Here is a 13,800-nt window from a genome sequence, read left to right as displayed (position 1 = left end):
GACAACCTGTACTAGTTGAGGTGACTTTCTATAAGTTTCTCCACACCCATGAAAACACAGATCTAGTCCTCACTCCTACATTCCAAAAAGATGACTCCCCAACGCCCGGCACAGTACCTTGCTGGATAAGTCTGTTATGTTTGAAGTGAACTTGGACCTCGTTCCCCAGAATTGGAACTGAATGATTTCCAGTCAATAAAAAAAGGGCCAACTGGACAGATCTCTCCCAGGGCTAGCTAGTCAACCTAGAAGACCCTGACCCCCGCCCCCTTCCCCAACCCTCTTTCCTTTTTGGGTTCTCAGCAATGGAGAACGTCAGAATCCCAAATCACCCTCTATAGAATTTGCTGAAATAGAGCTATGGAGCATTTTCTCAAGACAATCATTGAGAGGTAAGTTCTACCCACCCACTGGCCCATTTAAAAAAAAAAAGGAAATCCATTGGCCCTCAAAGAGAAGGTAGCTAGCTATGGAAATGAGAAAGAAATCTTAATATAAAATAACAATTCAGACTCTATAACACACATTGCCAACCCTGTATTTACAAAGTACTTGTCTCACAATAAGCTTGACAAGTAGAGGAAAAAACCCCACTATAATGTCCCCATTTTATAGATGAAGAAATAGGTAGAGATATGACAAGACTTCTCTAGGATCACATGGGAACAACCATTTAAACCCAGTACTGTCTCTTCTCCCAGATCATGCCCTAGATCAGCAGTGTCAAACTCAAAACAGAAATGGGGACCACCAACCTGCATAAGGATCTCAACAGGTTTGTATACTGACTTAGAAAACTACCTTTTAATACCACCTCTGTTTTATTGTATTTTTATTGATTTTTGCAACGTTTTTCCCAATTACATTTTAATCCAGTTCCTGAGGCATGGGAATGTTGTGGGCCATATGCAGTTTGTGCATTTGATACCTCTGCCCCAGATAACTGCTTTATTAATAAAGGGGAGAATGTGCACAGGCCCAGCAGGACACCTCTTCATCCCCACCCAGGGGAAAAAACCTATAACATTCATTACCCTGTATTTATTTTGAGCCTGATTTTCTCAATCTTATCTAGGCAGGAAATACACCTAGCCACTCGTGGTCATGAAGATGGAAGCTTTAACTTGCTCCATTTTTCTGACCTGGGCTAGTTCGCCCCTCCTCTCAAAGTTCAGTGGTCTTGGGGCTCACCACAGTGGCACTAAATTTAGTGAGGACATCTGAATGGCTTTCTCCCAAATGCAGGTGTGAATGCCTGAACTCAAATGATCCACAGACTTCAGCCTCCTCAGTAGCAGAGATCACAACGACTTACCACCACACCTGGTTACTACAGGTGTGTGTGTATATGTATGTGTATGTATATATACATATATATGTCTATGTGTATACGTGTATAAATGAATTGTGTATGTATATATAAATGTGTGCATGCATATATGTATATATATAAATGTTATGTATATGTGTATGTACATAGTATAAATATGTGTGTATGCATGTCTATAAAGAAATGGGGGGGGGTCATCAACTCTTATGTGTTTCTATTGGTTTTCCCCAAACACACAACAGAAAATCAAAATCCTTGAAGGTAGGAATGATCTCATTTTTGTCGCTGTACCCCCAGAATCTACCGGAGTACCCAGCATACAGTTGGGCTTTGTTGAGTGAATTATGGACCCAAAGCCAGAAAGAATTATCAGATCAAAATGCTGGTGCTGGAAATAGACTTCAAGATCATGTAGTCCTGACATTACCAAGGAGAAAGACTGAAGTTGGTAGACAAGAAGCAACATGACCAAGAGTCAGAGCTGGTCTGTGGCAGACCCACAGGGATGACAGAGACCTCTGGTCTTACCCCCCCAAATCCAGGGTTCTCTCTACAGTACTGTAATGAAAACAGGTCAGCTTGAAGATAAGGAAGGAGGAAGAAGGGCTCTTCCTCCACACATGAGACTTGAAGAACAGCAGCCAAGCCACCCACAATCTCTCTCTTCCTCTCTCCTCTCTCCCTCTCTTTCTCTCTCCTCTGCTCAAGTCAGCCCTCCCCAGACAGACTTCTCTCCTCCTCAGACGTAGTAGTCACTGGTTCCAGGGGAAGGAGGGATTCAGTTCACCAGCACCCCACTGAAATGACGGGATAGCACAGGAGTGGGGAGAGAAAGAGTGGTACTGGGCAGCAACAAAGGTTATCAGGAAGTCAGGCACTTGTGGGGAGCAGTTAGGATGGAGGGGGAGAAACATGGAAGGGACTGTTCTGAAATGAAGGAGGTTTGCATAAGGCATTTCAGGCCATAGGGAGTCTGTATATTGGAGGAAGGAAAGCAGAGCTAAGAAGAGGAAACTGAGGGACAGGGAAAAAGGAAAGGGTAAAAAGAAAGGAGAAGGTTGACACGCGCACGCGCACGCGCGCACACACACACACACACACGCACACACCTTACTCTCCTCCAGAAATATCACTGTGCTCTGACAGAGTCCAAAAAAATGTCCCTATGTGATTTCTGTCTCTCTCACTCTCTTTCCTCCCTCTCTCTCCCCACTTTCTCCTCCTCTTCTTTCCTTCCATCCCTCTCTCCCTATGTTTCTTTCTCCTCTCTTGCGCCTCTTCCTCTCCTCCCCTTCTCTGTGTCTCTCTTCCTCTCTCGCCCTCTCCCCCACACCCAGAGCCCCAGACTCACGCGTTGCAGTAGGGTTTCTTCTCATAGCCCTTGTAGTTCTTCATGTTCAGTGTCATCTTGCAGGTCTCACAGTGGAAACATGCTTTGTGCCAGTACTGGGGGAAGGAGAAAGACAGGCTGAATCAAAACTCTGAATGCCCAGCAAATGCCTCCCTAGGAGAAGGCACTCTTCTCGCTTCCCCAAAATCAAAACCAATGCCAGGGGCACAAAGGCCTTGCTTCTCATTCACTGGGTGGGAAAAAGCATGCTGAAGAAGCATGGCATGAGCTTCTGCTGCTTTCTGGGGAAAAGAGCAACAGGTATACTCTGAGGATATTTCAGCAGGGTGGCATAGACACTGGACTTGGAACCAGAGGGACCTAGGTTCAAGTGCGGGCTCTGCTGTGTGACCACAGGCAAGATGCTTACCCTCTCTGGGCCTCAAATGCCTCCTCTGCAACACAAAAAGCAATGGACTAAATCTGGAAGATCTTAACCGGTTTTTGTGTCATGGGTCCTTTGGCAGTCCTTTGGCGAAGCCTTAGAGACCCCTTCTTGGAATAATCTTTTTAAGTACGTAAAATAAAACATACAGGACTACAAAGAAAAGCAATGCTATAGCAACGCAGACATCAAGGTGTTGAGAAAACATGTTCCCAGACCTGTGGATGATCTTTCAAAGGTCTCTTCTAGTCCTAAATCCGTCCTACAGACAGGAAGTGAGCAGCTGGCAGTAGTGCCCCCCCCAATCTGCTACACCTAAGCAGGCTGGAAGGCACGGCAGGGAATTCTACATTAGGGACAACATCACTGCCAAGTTCGTACACACTCCCATTTATATAGCCAAGGCGATTCACACATTTGCCAGGAAGAGCCAAAAACCCCTCTCCAGAACTGGCGAGCTAGAGCTGGCAAAAGGCAGAAGAAGGTAATCAATCCCCAAGGGAGGGGGAGGCTCACCAAGAGAATGGTCGTAAGCGCCCTTTTATTCAGAATCTCAGACTCCTGGGAAAACTGAGCCAGAAGGGACCCTATTAGCCTGGAAGGGACTCTATTAGCCTAATGCCATAGAGGAGGAAGACCAATGTTCAAATTCAGCTTTCAATACTTCTAGCTGTGTGACCCTGGGCAGGTCACTTAACCCTGTTTGCCTCAGTTTCCTCGCCTGTAAAATGAGCTGGGGAAGGAAATGTCAAACAACCCCAGTATCTTTGCCAAGAAAATTCCCAGTGGATTCAGAGTCAGACGAGACTGAAATCACTGAACAACAGAGAAGAGGAACTAGGCCCAGAGACAAACAACAGTCAGACCAAGGTTCATACAATTAATGGATGGCAGTGCCTGCTCTCCTGGCTTCTATAAATCAGAGCACCAAATAAGTGCCTGGGAGCTGAGGGGGACAGGGTGGGGAGAAGGGAGGACACAGAACCATTTCTAAACACTTTTCTAAGTCCAGATACTTCCCAGCAAGGAGAGGTCAAGCCCCCATCAATAGCTCCCCAACCCCCAGCCTATCCACTGCCACTGGGCCTTCACAACTAATTGTTTATGCAAAGCTAAAGGCTCAGTTGCTAAGAGGCAACTGGTAGGGAGGAAGGGGCAGCTTCTTTCTCCTGGACCAGACCCAAAAAGGGAGAGCAGTGACCAGCCCTGTCAGAGGACAGGGGCATTCTTGTCTCCTGGTCCAGGCCACGAAGTCTAACACACAAAACACCAGGGGCAGGAAAATGTACTCAGCTTTGCCAGGGGAGAGAATATAGGTGAGGGCAAGTAGGGTGGAAGCTAGGGAGGGGAACCTTTGGCCTGGACCCCACATTGGACCTTCTAGGTCCTCAAGTTTGGCCCTGTGACTGAATCCAAACTTCACAGAACAAATCCCCTTAATAAAAGGATCTGTTCTGTAAAACTTGTACTCAGTCAACAGGCCACACCCAAGGCCCTAGACCCTGCTACAGTGGAGTATGGTCAAAAGAACCCTGGGTCCCAGCTAAGTCAACAAGCATTTATTAAGCGCTTTTGTTTTGTCATGTCCTGCCCTTCAGTGACCCCATTTGGGGTTTTCTTGACAAAGATACTGGCATAGTCAATTGGGTATCTTACCCTATAGGAAACTAGGGGAGCAGGGGATAAGGGGGGTGGATATGATAGAAGGGAAGGTAGGTTGAGGGAGGGGGTAGTCGTAAGCAAACATTTTTGCTTGCCTTCTCAATGGAGGTGAGTGGGGAAGGAAGAAGGGAGAGAATTTTAAAAACAAATGTTAAAAATACTGTTTTTACATGCAACTGGGAAATAAGATATACTGGCAATAGGGTATAGAATTCTATCTTGCTCTTCAAGAAAGTAAAGGGAGAGGGTTAATCAGAATGCATAGATCTCAGGGTGGGGGGAGGGGAAAGATGGGGAGAAAATTTGAAACTCAAAATACTGTGGAAATGAATGTTGAAAACTAAAAATAAATAAATAAACTTAAATATTAAAAGAAAGATACTGGAGTGGTTTGCCATTTCCTTCTCCAGCTCATTTCATAGATGAGGAAACTGAAGCAAAAAGGATTAAGTGACTTGCCCAGGTCATCCAGCTTGTAGATGTCTGAGGCCAAATTTGAACTCAGGAAGAGGGGTCTTCCTGACTCTGTCCTGGCACTGTGTGCCATCTAGTTGCCCTTATTAAGCACCTACTATGTGCCAAGTAGTCGCTCAGTAGATAGAGTGCCAGGCCTGGAGTCAGGAAGACTCTTCTTTTTGAGTTCAAATCTGGCCTCAGACACCTATAAGCTGGATGACCCTGGACAAGTCACTTAATCTATTTGCTTTAATTCGCTGAAGAAGATGGCAAACCACTCTAGCAAGAAAATCTCACAGACTGTATGGTCCACAGGGTCATAAAGAGTCCAACACGTCTGAACAACAAAAATGTGCCAAGCGCTGGAAATACAAAGAAAGGCAAAAAGACTCAAGGAACTTACAGTCTAATGGGACCCGGGGATAGGCACAACATAAAACAATTATGTACATAAGATATGATCAAGGCAATTTGGAAAAAATATCAGGAAGAAGGCATTAAGGACATTGAATACCGCTTGCCTTAAGCAACTAACTTTTCTTTGAGTCTCAGTTGTCTCATCTGGATATCAGAGTTGGACTGAAGTGGTCTGAGGTCTTCCTTCCCTGCTCTGACATGCTAAATCAATATCAAACTTCTTCCCACTCACTACCCCTATCCCATCTACCCTCCCTCCTGAATCAGCCTCTAAAGCAGAGTCTACTGGGGGCATCTCACCCTGCCCTGCTTCCCACATCTATTTTGGGGGATCTGGCTCAGGGACACCAAGAACAATTCGGGGAGACAGATCAGACTTGCAGAGGCTGGAACAATGTAACTGAGCTGAAATTTCTGGCTGGGGAAAGAGTCCAACAAGATACTTTACTAGCCAACATGGGCGAGTCCCCAGGGACTGAACCTATGGGCTCCTGGCCCTCAGGCAGGTAAGGTCTCCCCCTTCCCAATGGGAATCAGGAAATCTAGGCCTCTTCCACTGAGCTGCCTTGCCTTGGGCCACAGTTTCCCCTAAGTAAAGTTAAAAGGCTGAACTAAATTAGGAGGTTGTATCCAACAGTCCCCTCATATTTTGCAGCCCTTCTTCCTTGGGGGGGAGAGGAAAGAATCCTGGCTAAAGAGGGGCAGCTACCAGAAGCCAAGGTGGGCGTAAGGCCAAACCTTCAGTATGCCAACTCTGGCTACCACAGCTCCCCTTCCTCCACAGTCATTCCCAGGAGACTCTCCAGGTAGTTAACTAATACCTTGAAAGAAAATGGAAACGCCCCCTCAATACCCACAGGCCTTTGCTTTTTAATACGGGGAATCCAGAAGATAACTCTAAGATCCAAAGGAATCTCTCCAGTGGAGACATCTCTAGTCTCCTAAAAGGCCCAGAGAGAAGTTCAGGGGAGTAGATACCTCTCTAATCACACCCCTGAGGAAGCTGGCTTTTGTTAGAGTCATCACAGCCACAGGCCAGCTTTGTCAAGTCAAGGAAATTAGGATGGATTCCCAAAGCCAGGAGACTTCTGGGGCAGTTAGGTGGCCCAGTGGATAGAGCACTGACCCTGAAGTCAGGACTTTAAATCTGGCCTTGGACATTTACTAGCCATGTGACCCTAAACTCCACTGCCTCCCAAAGAAGGACTTCATCTCTTGGCCTTTGCCACTCCACCATGCCTCTAGAATGCTCTCAATCCTCACCCCCGTGACTCAGTTTCCTCAGCTTCCTTCAAGACTAAGCTCAACCTTACCTTCAAGGAGAGACTTTTTCTGCTTACCCACCCACCCAAGGACCAGGAGCTAGAGCTTTGCTCTCCAGAGATTAACTTCCATCCACTAAAGTACACAGAGTTATCTAGTTATTTGCAAGTTATCTCTCATCAGAATGGGAGCTTAGGGAGGTAGGAAGAGAATGATTTTTATCTTTGTCTCCTGGCTATGGGTATAGTGAATAATTAAGAATTGAATAACAAGATTACATTAAAGTCTCACCTCTAAATGCCTCAACTCTATTTCCCCATCAGTAAAGTCACAGAGAAAATACTCTGTAGGGCATAAATTCCAAAAGACTGGGAGCTAGCATCATTATAAATATTCTATAAGTGTCTTGAAGGCAGGGACTGATTTCATTCTTGGTTCTGTATCCCCAGGGTCTAGCACAAAGCCTGCTAGAACTTAAAATTATTCTCCATCTTCTTTACCTCCCCAGGATAAAAAAAGAAAAGGAAAAGCAGGACAGGTTATAACTTGGCCCCCTGGAGAAGGGAGTGCCCTCTTTCCTCACAACACCCCCCACCCCCACCCTCCAGCCCCCTTAGAGGGAGGTATTGGCCCAATGCCCCGATTCTAACACCACCCAGTCAGATCTTTGCCAATGCCTCTGCCTGGGGCCCCTCCTCCCCTCCAAAGACAAGTCTGCCAGGAAAAACATTCTCCAAAATCCAGACCGTGACCCACTTTCTCACACACACACAGAAACAACCAGTGACCTAGGACTTTTGGGCCAGAACTCTCTCCCTCCCCCCTCACCCCAGGTGTTCTCTCTACCCCAGTCCTACCTCCCAGGATGTCTGACCACTAAGCAGAGCACCCAGGAGTTCAGAATAACTTGTTTCCAGAGGGAGAGGGATGGGGGGGATGCAGAAGGGAAGAAGAAACCAGACTAGGGATGGAATCACTGTCATCCCAAATTAGAGACAAAGAAGACAGAACATCCCATAGCCAGGCTTCCAGGTTTAGGAACACTTTAATAAAATAATGAGGAAGGGGCTAAAATCAGAAAGAGAATGTGCTGCTGAAGCTCCTAAACCAACTCTTCCCCATCCCATATGGGAATCTGAAAAACCTAGAGTCCTCTTAGTTCCATTTGTCTAGAAGAGGAAGGTCATGTTAGGGCCAAAGTCTAGATCTCCTCAACACCTCCAAAAGAAACCTGAGAAAATGAAAACACGGAACTAGGAAAAACTAGCAGCCATCCTATGTTTTAGATTTTGGAGGGGAGTTCAGAGGGTGCTCCCAGTCTGCCCCTAGGACAGTCATGGAAGTGGTCAGGACCACAAGCACTCCATCTTATCCCCTGGCCTCCAGACTCTACAAGACCCAAGTGCCTTCACAAGAAAGCAAACAGTTTCCTTTCTTTGTGGATATCAGACTTTCAGGAACTACGAGTCTCATGACTATTAGGGGGCAAAGTCCTTTTAAGAATGTAACACAAATCCTCCCTCACTTCAGATATAGTCCATTGTTTCTTTCTGGTTCTCACGGGTAGGAACTCAAATGTTGCTCCTCAGACAAGGCCCTTCAACAGCCTACAACTTCTTCTCTATCCAAGGCCTCACTCTATAAAAAGGACATATGGAGGCTTCAGAGTTTCTCAAATCTTCCTGTACAACCTGATTTGACATTACCAAATGAGGTATTTCTAAAGTGCCTAGAACTGTGCCTGCCACAGAGAAGTTGATGAATAAATGTCTGCTCCCTTCCCCCTTCTGCTGGGGGCTCCTCAACTCTTCTGAACCCCATTAACATCAGCACCCCTGGAATGAATACTGCCTGAACCAAAAAAGACCTAAATAATTTGCAGGAGAAGGGGGGAGAGGAGGAAGGCCTGCTCCAGAAGGCTTCTGTGGTCTAGTCCAAGTTTCCAGATGGTGGAATCCCCTTTCCACATACCTTGCACCTAGTAAACGGTTTTGGCTGGGCAATGACTCACAGTTGGGGCATGAGGCCTGGCCCTCCCCTTCTCACTGCCCCCAGGAAACAAATTTTCCTTCCCTATCCAGAGTCTACAGTTGACCTTCAACCTCAGAAAAGTCATTAATCAGGCTTAGCTTTCAAGGAAAACCTTGGTAAATGACTGAAACCTTGCCCAAACAGACCTTTTTATTAAGCAACCAGTAACTGCAATAACAATGATTATTATAATGAATAATTAATGTCCCTGATCTTAGCCCATTCTCCAGGCCTAGGCTCAGGAAATGCCAAGGCCTCCTTCCTTTCATTCTCCTTACATTAAAGAAAATAGGAAGAGATTTGGGGGGGAGGGAGGAAGGAATATACTTTATACTCTTGGTTCTAGATGAGTCAATGACTCCAGGCTAGTGGCACCCCTAAGAACAACTCCTGCTCTCTCTACTCTGCACCTTACTCAGAAGATACCCACCCCAGAACTATGCCTTTTTTTTTAATATCCTTCTTGCTTTTAAGAAACTGTGCCTCTCTCTCTTTTACGCTTTCCACAGTATTTGAGGCCAAAGTCGGAGAGTCTGCAGAAGAACAAGCTGAGGTTGGAGGAGAAGAAAGGGAATGAGCACTGGAAGTACAAGGTCCCATCCACCCCTGGTGTTACAAGTTCTGCCACACTCCTGGCCACGGTCTGAGGACTTGGACAGAGCCCCCAAAGTTCTCGATAATGTGTCAAGGAAACAGGGCAGACAGAGGAAGGTAAAGCTTCTTCCTAACATACTAAACAAGAGTATTTCTCTCCAGAAATCATCCTGTACTTTCCTCTGCCTCTGGACTAAATTACATATCCCATAACTAAGGAAGAAAAATTCACCCCTTTCAAAAGCATCTTATTTGTGGATCTCTGGGTGCAAGGCACACTCCTACAGGTCGCATGTCACACCAGAGGAGAGGAGAACCAAGGATGTACCTAAACAGACCCTCTTCAGCCCCAAATGGGAACCTATGGGGTTATTTTTTGCAGGGGGCCTTCCCCCATCTTCTACTAAATGGAGACTTGGAAAGTTAGAGCCAAAACATAAACTGTGTTACAGCTTGAAGCTGGGTATTTACTTGCTTCCTGCCAGCTTTCAGATCCAGCTGCTTTCAAGGACTGGCGTTGGAGTGGGGAGGGGGAAACAGCTTGCACTTGGGTACTAGGGAAGCCAGGATCCCCTAAACTGTTCACTCAACTCCTGACCTTCTTCAAAGTCCACCTCTGTACTTGGGGTAAGAGAGTGGAATCTCTTTGCCAATTTTGACCTGGAGGAGACAGTTATACAGGTTGTGTGCTGTCATACAGAGGAAAGGGAAGGGGGATGGGGAAGAGGTACAGGAACTTCCCAAAGACAAGCCTAAGGCCCACCTATACTTCCTCTTCCAGCTTGGGTAAGGGAGCATCCGAGGAGGGCAACCTATGGGCCAGGAGGAACACAGGGCATCTTCTGGGACTCCCTATTCTTGACCTTACTTCTCCTCCCTCCCATTCACCAAGTAAAAAAGGACTCTCCCTCTCAAATTCTCAGTTTTTCCAAACTGGCTGAGCTGGGCTCAGAGAAGCAGGAGCATTCTGCAGTCTGGCAAAGTATAAATTCGGTAATTTTCAAGAGACATGACCTAGCATCCCCTTTCCTGCCTTCCCTCCCCAAAACACCCTCCAACTCCAAGCACACTAGGAGCAGATTTATAGATGGCACCACTCCCTCATTTTACAGATAAAAAAAATGGAGGCCCTAGGCCTTTGCCAAAGTCACATAATAGTAACCGTCAGAAGCAGCATTTGAACCCAGTTCCTCTGACCTAGAACTAGAGCTCTTTTCACTATACTCTAATTCCTTCCTAACCCCTTTCCTGAGTGTTCCCTACTCCTAGGAGAAGGAAGGGGGCCAGGAAGATACATTCCTTTAAAGGCTACTGGGCACACCCCCAAATGCCAGGCTAGGGTACAATGGGCGTCAGGAGCTCTCAGAACTCTCACCTCCAGGTGTCCAAACTAAACTTAGATACACACTCACCAAGGTATTGGAGGGGTACAGAGAAAGACTCTGTCCCTTACATCCCACTCCTAAACGTTAAGAGGAGATAGGCTATCAATATAGGCTATCAATATTTCTTTTCTCCCAGCTTCCCTTCCCTCGGGGTCCTGGCAGGGGTACCACCATAACAGCAGCCCCGGAGCTCCAAGGACAAGTTCTGGTGCAATAGAGAACTTCACCCCCTCACCCTGTGACTCAGGGAGAACAGGGACAAGCAAGGAAGTTAGAGCAGGAAGGGGGAGGAGAGAAGGGGGAAAAGAGACAAAGTGTCCAGTGAGCTCTCCCTGGCCTTCCAAAAGCAAAATCAGCCAAAGTCCCTGAACAAACTTGGCCTGGAAAGCCCAGCCCAGCCCGGCTGCCCCTCCCCTCCCCCAGTCCCCCAAAGAACACTTCTGGGGAGAAAAAAAGAGAAGACACGGAATACTCAGGCCTGAAAAAGGGAAAGGAGGGGGAGGGGGAAGGGGAAGAGATAGGAAGCAAAGGGAAAGGGACTGGGACAAAAGGAAAAGGAACATTCCCAAGGTCGCCAGGTGGACGTGGCTCCGGGGAAACCACCTGGAAGGAGGGGGCGGAGGGAAGGGAAGCGTGGGGACATGCTGGATTTCCTCAATAGAACTCAGAGAACTGCAGCAGAGGAACCCTGAATTGGAAACACAACCCTTCCACCTCCCCACCCAATCCCCAAAACAGACTAATGGGAATCAGATGAGCAAGCTAAGGTATTGGGGGGGGGGGGGGTTACAAAGGCCAGCCCCGTGTGAAGGAATTTCCAAAAGGCCACTTTCTCTCCCAATCACACCTTTCCCCTCAATTTCTTAGGTTTCCCTTAAACTCGGCCAGTTCTGGCCCCCCAACACTCTCCCCACCAGCAACCTACCGAACAATCCGTTCACTCTTTGTTCTACAACCAAGCTCCCTGACCCCACCTGAGGACAGCCGCCCCCCCACACCCCATCTTCCACTCGTCCCCATCTACTCCAACTGGGCATCCAAAGGGCCTAGCCACAGTCCCTTGATCCTGGCTGCAACTAGTTTGAGGGTTTTACCCTTTGGGGGTAAGAGGAAGTCAACAAGAGGGAGTCCTGACCCGGGGGGTGGGGGTGCTCCAGTCTGCCTCTCCTTAGAAGAGGTTCTCATGGAGGAACCCCCTCCCCCACACACACAAACCCCCGGTGTAAGCCCATCCGTGCGCTCGGACTCATCGAAGGCCCCCAGCCTACAGCCAAGAAACTGGGGGAAGGGACAGAGCCCCACAAGGGAGAGTGTAACGGGGCCCCCCAGTCTCTGCCCCGCCCCCCTCCCCCCAACCCGGCGCTTCCGCCTACTTGGCGCTCAGCGCGGTGGAGGGAGCGGCTCCTTCCCGGGGCCCGGGGGAGCCTAGGGATGAGGGGGTTCAAGTCTGGTCCCCCGAAAGTCCTACTAGTCCGGCTCCCCTGCCCCTCTCTTTGGCAAACTGGAGCCCTTCCCCACCCCCAGTCTCAGCATCCCCGAGCCCACGTCGCCTCCTGCAGCGGCCCCTGGACAGGCATGGACGTCCCCCCGCACTGAGACCCCACAAATGGAAGTATCCCGCCCCCAACCCTGAATCCCAGCGGCTGGAGCCGGGGCTGCTCTCAGCCAGACTGGGCCCCCTTCCCGCTGAGCCCCGCAGAGCTCCTGCACCCCCGCGTCCCCCCTCTGCCCCCTTAAATTGTCCGAGCTGGTGACGCCCCCCCCTCCCCCCCGCTGGTCCAGGACCCTCGCAGGGGAGGCTGCAGGTAGGGGCCGAGCCCCGCCCGGCTCACTGGGACGCAGCCCGGGGGGGCAGCCTGGCGGCGGCGGCGGCTCGCTCACCTTGTCCAAACAGTTCACCTTCTCCGTGGGGTACACGATCTTGCCGCACCGGGCGCAGTTGGGGTTCATGGTGGCGGGCGGAGCGGGCCGGGGGCGCCCAAGCTGGCAGGGCTGGTCCTCTCCCTCCCTCTTCCCTTCCCTCCTTCCCCAGGCGGGCTGGGGCGCTGCGGCGGCGGCGGCTGGAGCTGGGGAACTGGCCTCCGCCTCCGCCCTGCTTCCCCTAATAAACACGGCCGGGAGGAGGGGCTGCACCGGGGCGGGGAGCGCGCGGCCGCCGCCGCCACGGGGGCGCGCTCCGAGGGGAGGCCGGGGAGCGAGCGGGGCGCGCTCACGTGGAGCCGCGGGGGCGAGCCGGGGAAGGGAGGCAAGGAGAAGGCCGAAGGGGACGGGGCGCCGACCCCAGGAAGATCACACCCGCCTCGGAGTTACTGCGTGGAGGAGGAGCGGTCCTTCCTGGGGGCGCGCTGGGGGGATCTCCCCTGACGTGCCCCTCTAGGAGCCTCTCGGCCCAACGGCATCTGCACCTTGCACCTTCTCGGCCAGCTCAGGAACTTCACCCTGTCCCCCAGGAGCTCTCTTCTGCAGGGTTCTAGAGAACCTCCGGCTTCGCTCTCCCCCCACCTCGGATGGTCTGCAGCTGCAGCAGCGACGACCATCGCTCGGGGCTGAAAAGACTTACTTCCCAACGACCCACCGGCGTTGGGGGTATAGCTCAGTGGTAGAGCATTTGACTGCAGATCAAGAGGTCCCTGGTTCAAATCCGGGTGCCCCCTTCCGCGCTTTTGTTTTCTGTGGAGTTCGTTCTAGTTGGGACCCTGTCTCAAGACCAGTGTCTTAAAATGACGCCATGGATCCGAAGAAAAAGGAAAAGAATGCGGGATCATTTTAATACTCCCTAACCGTGGACGAGTAAGTCTCCCTAAAAGAAGCTCTGTAGGTTTGGCTTTGTTCCTGGAGAGGGAGGGAATCAAGTATGGACCCTGTACTCTTTCCAGTTTAAAGGTTT

General features: G+C 49.5%; 1 protein-coding gene and 1 non-coding gene across 2 annotated transcripts in view; one reads left to right on the top strand and one right to left on the bottom strand.

Annotated features, from left to right (window-relative positions):
* The window catches only part of LASP1 (LIM and SH3 protein 1), a 58,980-nt gene extending 45,884 nt beyond the window's left edge, over window positions 1–13,096 (bottom strand). The window contains exons 1-2 of the mRNA XM_072646261.1: window positions 12,795–13,096; window positions 2,682–2,776 (exon numbers count right to left, since the gene is read on the bottom strand). Of these exons, the coding sequence (XP_072502362.1) occupies window positions 2,682–2,776; window positions 12,795–12,863 (164 nt within the window). The 5' untranslated portion in view covers window positions 12,864–13,096. The remainder of the gene's footprint in view (window positions 1–2,681; window positions 2,777–12,794) is intronic.
* Window positions 13,097–13,495: 399 nt separating this feature from the next.
* Window positions 13,496–13,567, top strand: TRNAC-GCA (transfer RNA cysteine (anticodon GCA)). Its single transcript has one exon. It is a non-coding gene; the product is annotated as a tRNA-Cys (tRNA).
* The last annotated feature ends 233 nt before the right edge of the window (window positions 13,568–13,800 follow it).

Source organism: Notamacropus eugenii, chromosome 2 (assembly GCF_028372415.1).
Source record: "Notamacropus eugenii isolate mMacEug1 chromosome 2, mMacEug1.pri_v2, whole genome shotgun sequence".
Taxonomy (NCBI): Eukaryota; Metazoa; Chordata; class Mammalia; order Diprotodontia; family Macropodidae; genus Notamacropus; species Notamacropus eugenii.
This window is presented reverse-complemented; position numbering and strand designations above follow the sequence as displayed.